At 39.3% G+C, this 1,692-nt stretch overlaps 1 protein-coding gene across 2 annotated transcripts in view; it reads right to left on the bottom strand.

The window, feature by feature from the left end:
* skp2 (S-phase kinase-associated protein 2, E3 ubiquitin protein ligase) overlaps positions 1-1,239 on the bottom strand; it is a 17,957-nt gene extending 16,718 nt beyond the window's left edge. For both annotated transcript variants that reach the window (XM_034210775.1, XM_034210776.1), the window contains exon 1: positions 1,083-1,239. In XM_034210775.1, coding sequence (XP_034066666.1) covers positions 1,083-1,096 — 14 coding nt within the window. In that variant the 5' untranslated portion in view covers positions 1,097-1,239. The remainder of the gene's footprint in view (positions 1-1,082) is intronic.
* Positions 1,240-1,692: the final 453 nt, after the last annotated feature.

Genomic DNA, 1,692 nt, shown 5'->3' with positions numbered 1-1,692 from the left:
CACTACATGTATTTATACCTTTAGTTACTTCACAGATGTGGATGAATGATGTGAAATATAATCAAGTGTTTAATCAGACTTTAGTTCCACCTGGAGTAAATCCACCAGCTACCCTGCAGTATACAAAGTCCTTCAAACTAGCTGCACCTTTACCAGCTTTGAGAACACTTTCATGATCAATCATTATAAAACACATCATATATATTATTCTGAAATGGACCAATCTGCACAACGACTACTTTCACTGTCGCTACTTTCACTATATTTTGATGAGAATACTTTCTACTTTTACTTGAGGAACATTTTGAATGCAGGACTTTTACTGTAACTGAGTATTCCTACACTCTGGTACTTCTACTTTTACTCAAGTACAAGATATGAGTACTTCTACTTTTACTCAAGTACAAGACCTGAGTACTTCTACTTTTACTCAAGTACAAGACCTGAGTACTTCTACTTTTACTCAAGAACAAGATCTGAGTACTTCTACTTTTACTCAAGCACAAGATCTGAGTACTTCTACTTTTACTCAAGTACAAGATTTGAGTAGTCTTACTTTAAATCAAGTATAAGATCTGAGTACTTCTACTTTAACCTAAGTACTAGATCTGAGTACTTCTCCCCCCTCTGATACTTAGTTACTTCCCACCACTGATACCCCTCTCCCCGCCATATTGATGCTACAGACCGCGCCAAATCTAACTGCACCAGAGCAGAAAAACACTTCATAATATCTATTTCCAGCGACATATTCGTGCACAGACAGTTAGTGGTTGTTATTCTCCTTTCCCTGATCTGGTTACACTTTAGATCCCAGCAGCAGGAAGTGGAGACAGTCTGGACTGAAAGCGCGGTATCGATCAAACTAGCTGCTCACAGTAATGGCGACTCACAAACACAAAGGATAGCACTTTTACAGACTTGCAGAGCCTTGAGAGATACATTTAATAAAGAAAAAAGCTATCAAGTTGACAGTGTTGGCCTCTTCTCGTGCATGACACGATGTAAATAATGCTATGGTATCGCTAGTTCCAATATGTAACACCATGCACACATGCACACACACAGTTTGTAAGCTACACCTGTGTTTTGGCATGTCCTCCGGGTCAAATGTATGTTGAAATATGAATAATATGTACAGAAAGTGCAGAGAGGAACTATTTTCCTGCAGCCCTCCAACAGAAGAGACTCTTTAAACTAGCCGCGCGACAGCAGGACTGTCTGCTGACGTCATTGCGTCGTGCCGTCATACGCCATACGTTTCACTGAGTAGTCCATGTGGCGTTCTATCCTGTCTGTTTTTCCGCCTTTTTCTGCATGTTTCCCTCTAAATTGTACAGAGGGGGGAGGAGCACTCAGATCATGTTGTACTTGAGTAAAAGTAGGAGTACTCAGATCATGTTGTACTTGAGTAAAAGTAGGAGTACTCAGATCATGTTGTACTTGAGTAAAAGTAGAAGTACTCAGATCTTGTACTTGAGTAAAAGTAGGAGTACTCAGATCATGTTGTACTTGAGTAAAAGTAGAAGTAGGCCTACTCAGATGTTGTACTTGAGTAAAAGTAGAAGTACACAGATCTGTACTTAAGTAAAGTAGAAGTACACAGATCTTGTACTTGAGTAAATACCAGAGTGTAGGAATACTCTGTTACAGTAAAAGTCTTGCATTCAAAATGTTACTCAGGGTAAAGTA

This window comes from Gymnodraco acuticeps, unplaced genomic scaffold, assembly GCF_902827175.1.
Source record: "Gymnodraco acuticeps unplaced genomic scaffold, fGymAcu1.1, whole genome shotgun sequence".
In the NCBI taxonomy this organism is placed as follows: Eukaryota; Metazoa; Chordata; class Actinopteri; order Perciformes; family Bathydraconidae; genus Gymnodraco; species Gymnodraco acuticeps.
Note: the sequence above shows the minus strand (reverse complement) of the source record. Positions and strands in the feature narration are given on the sequence as shown.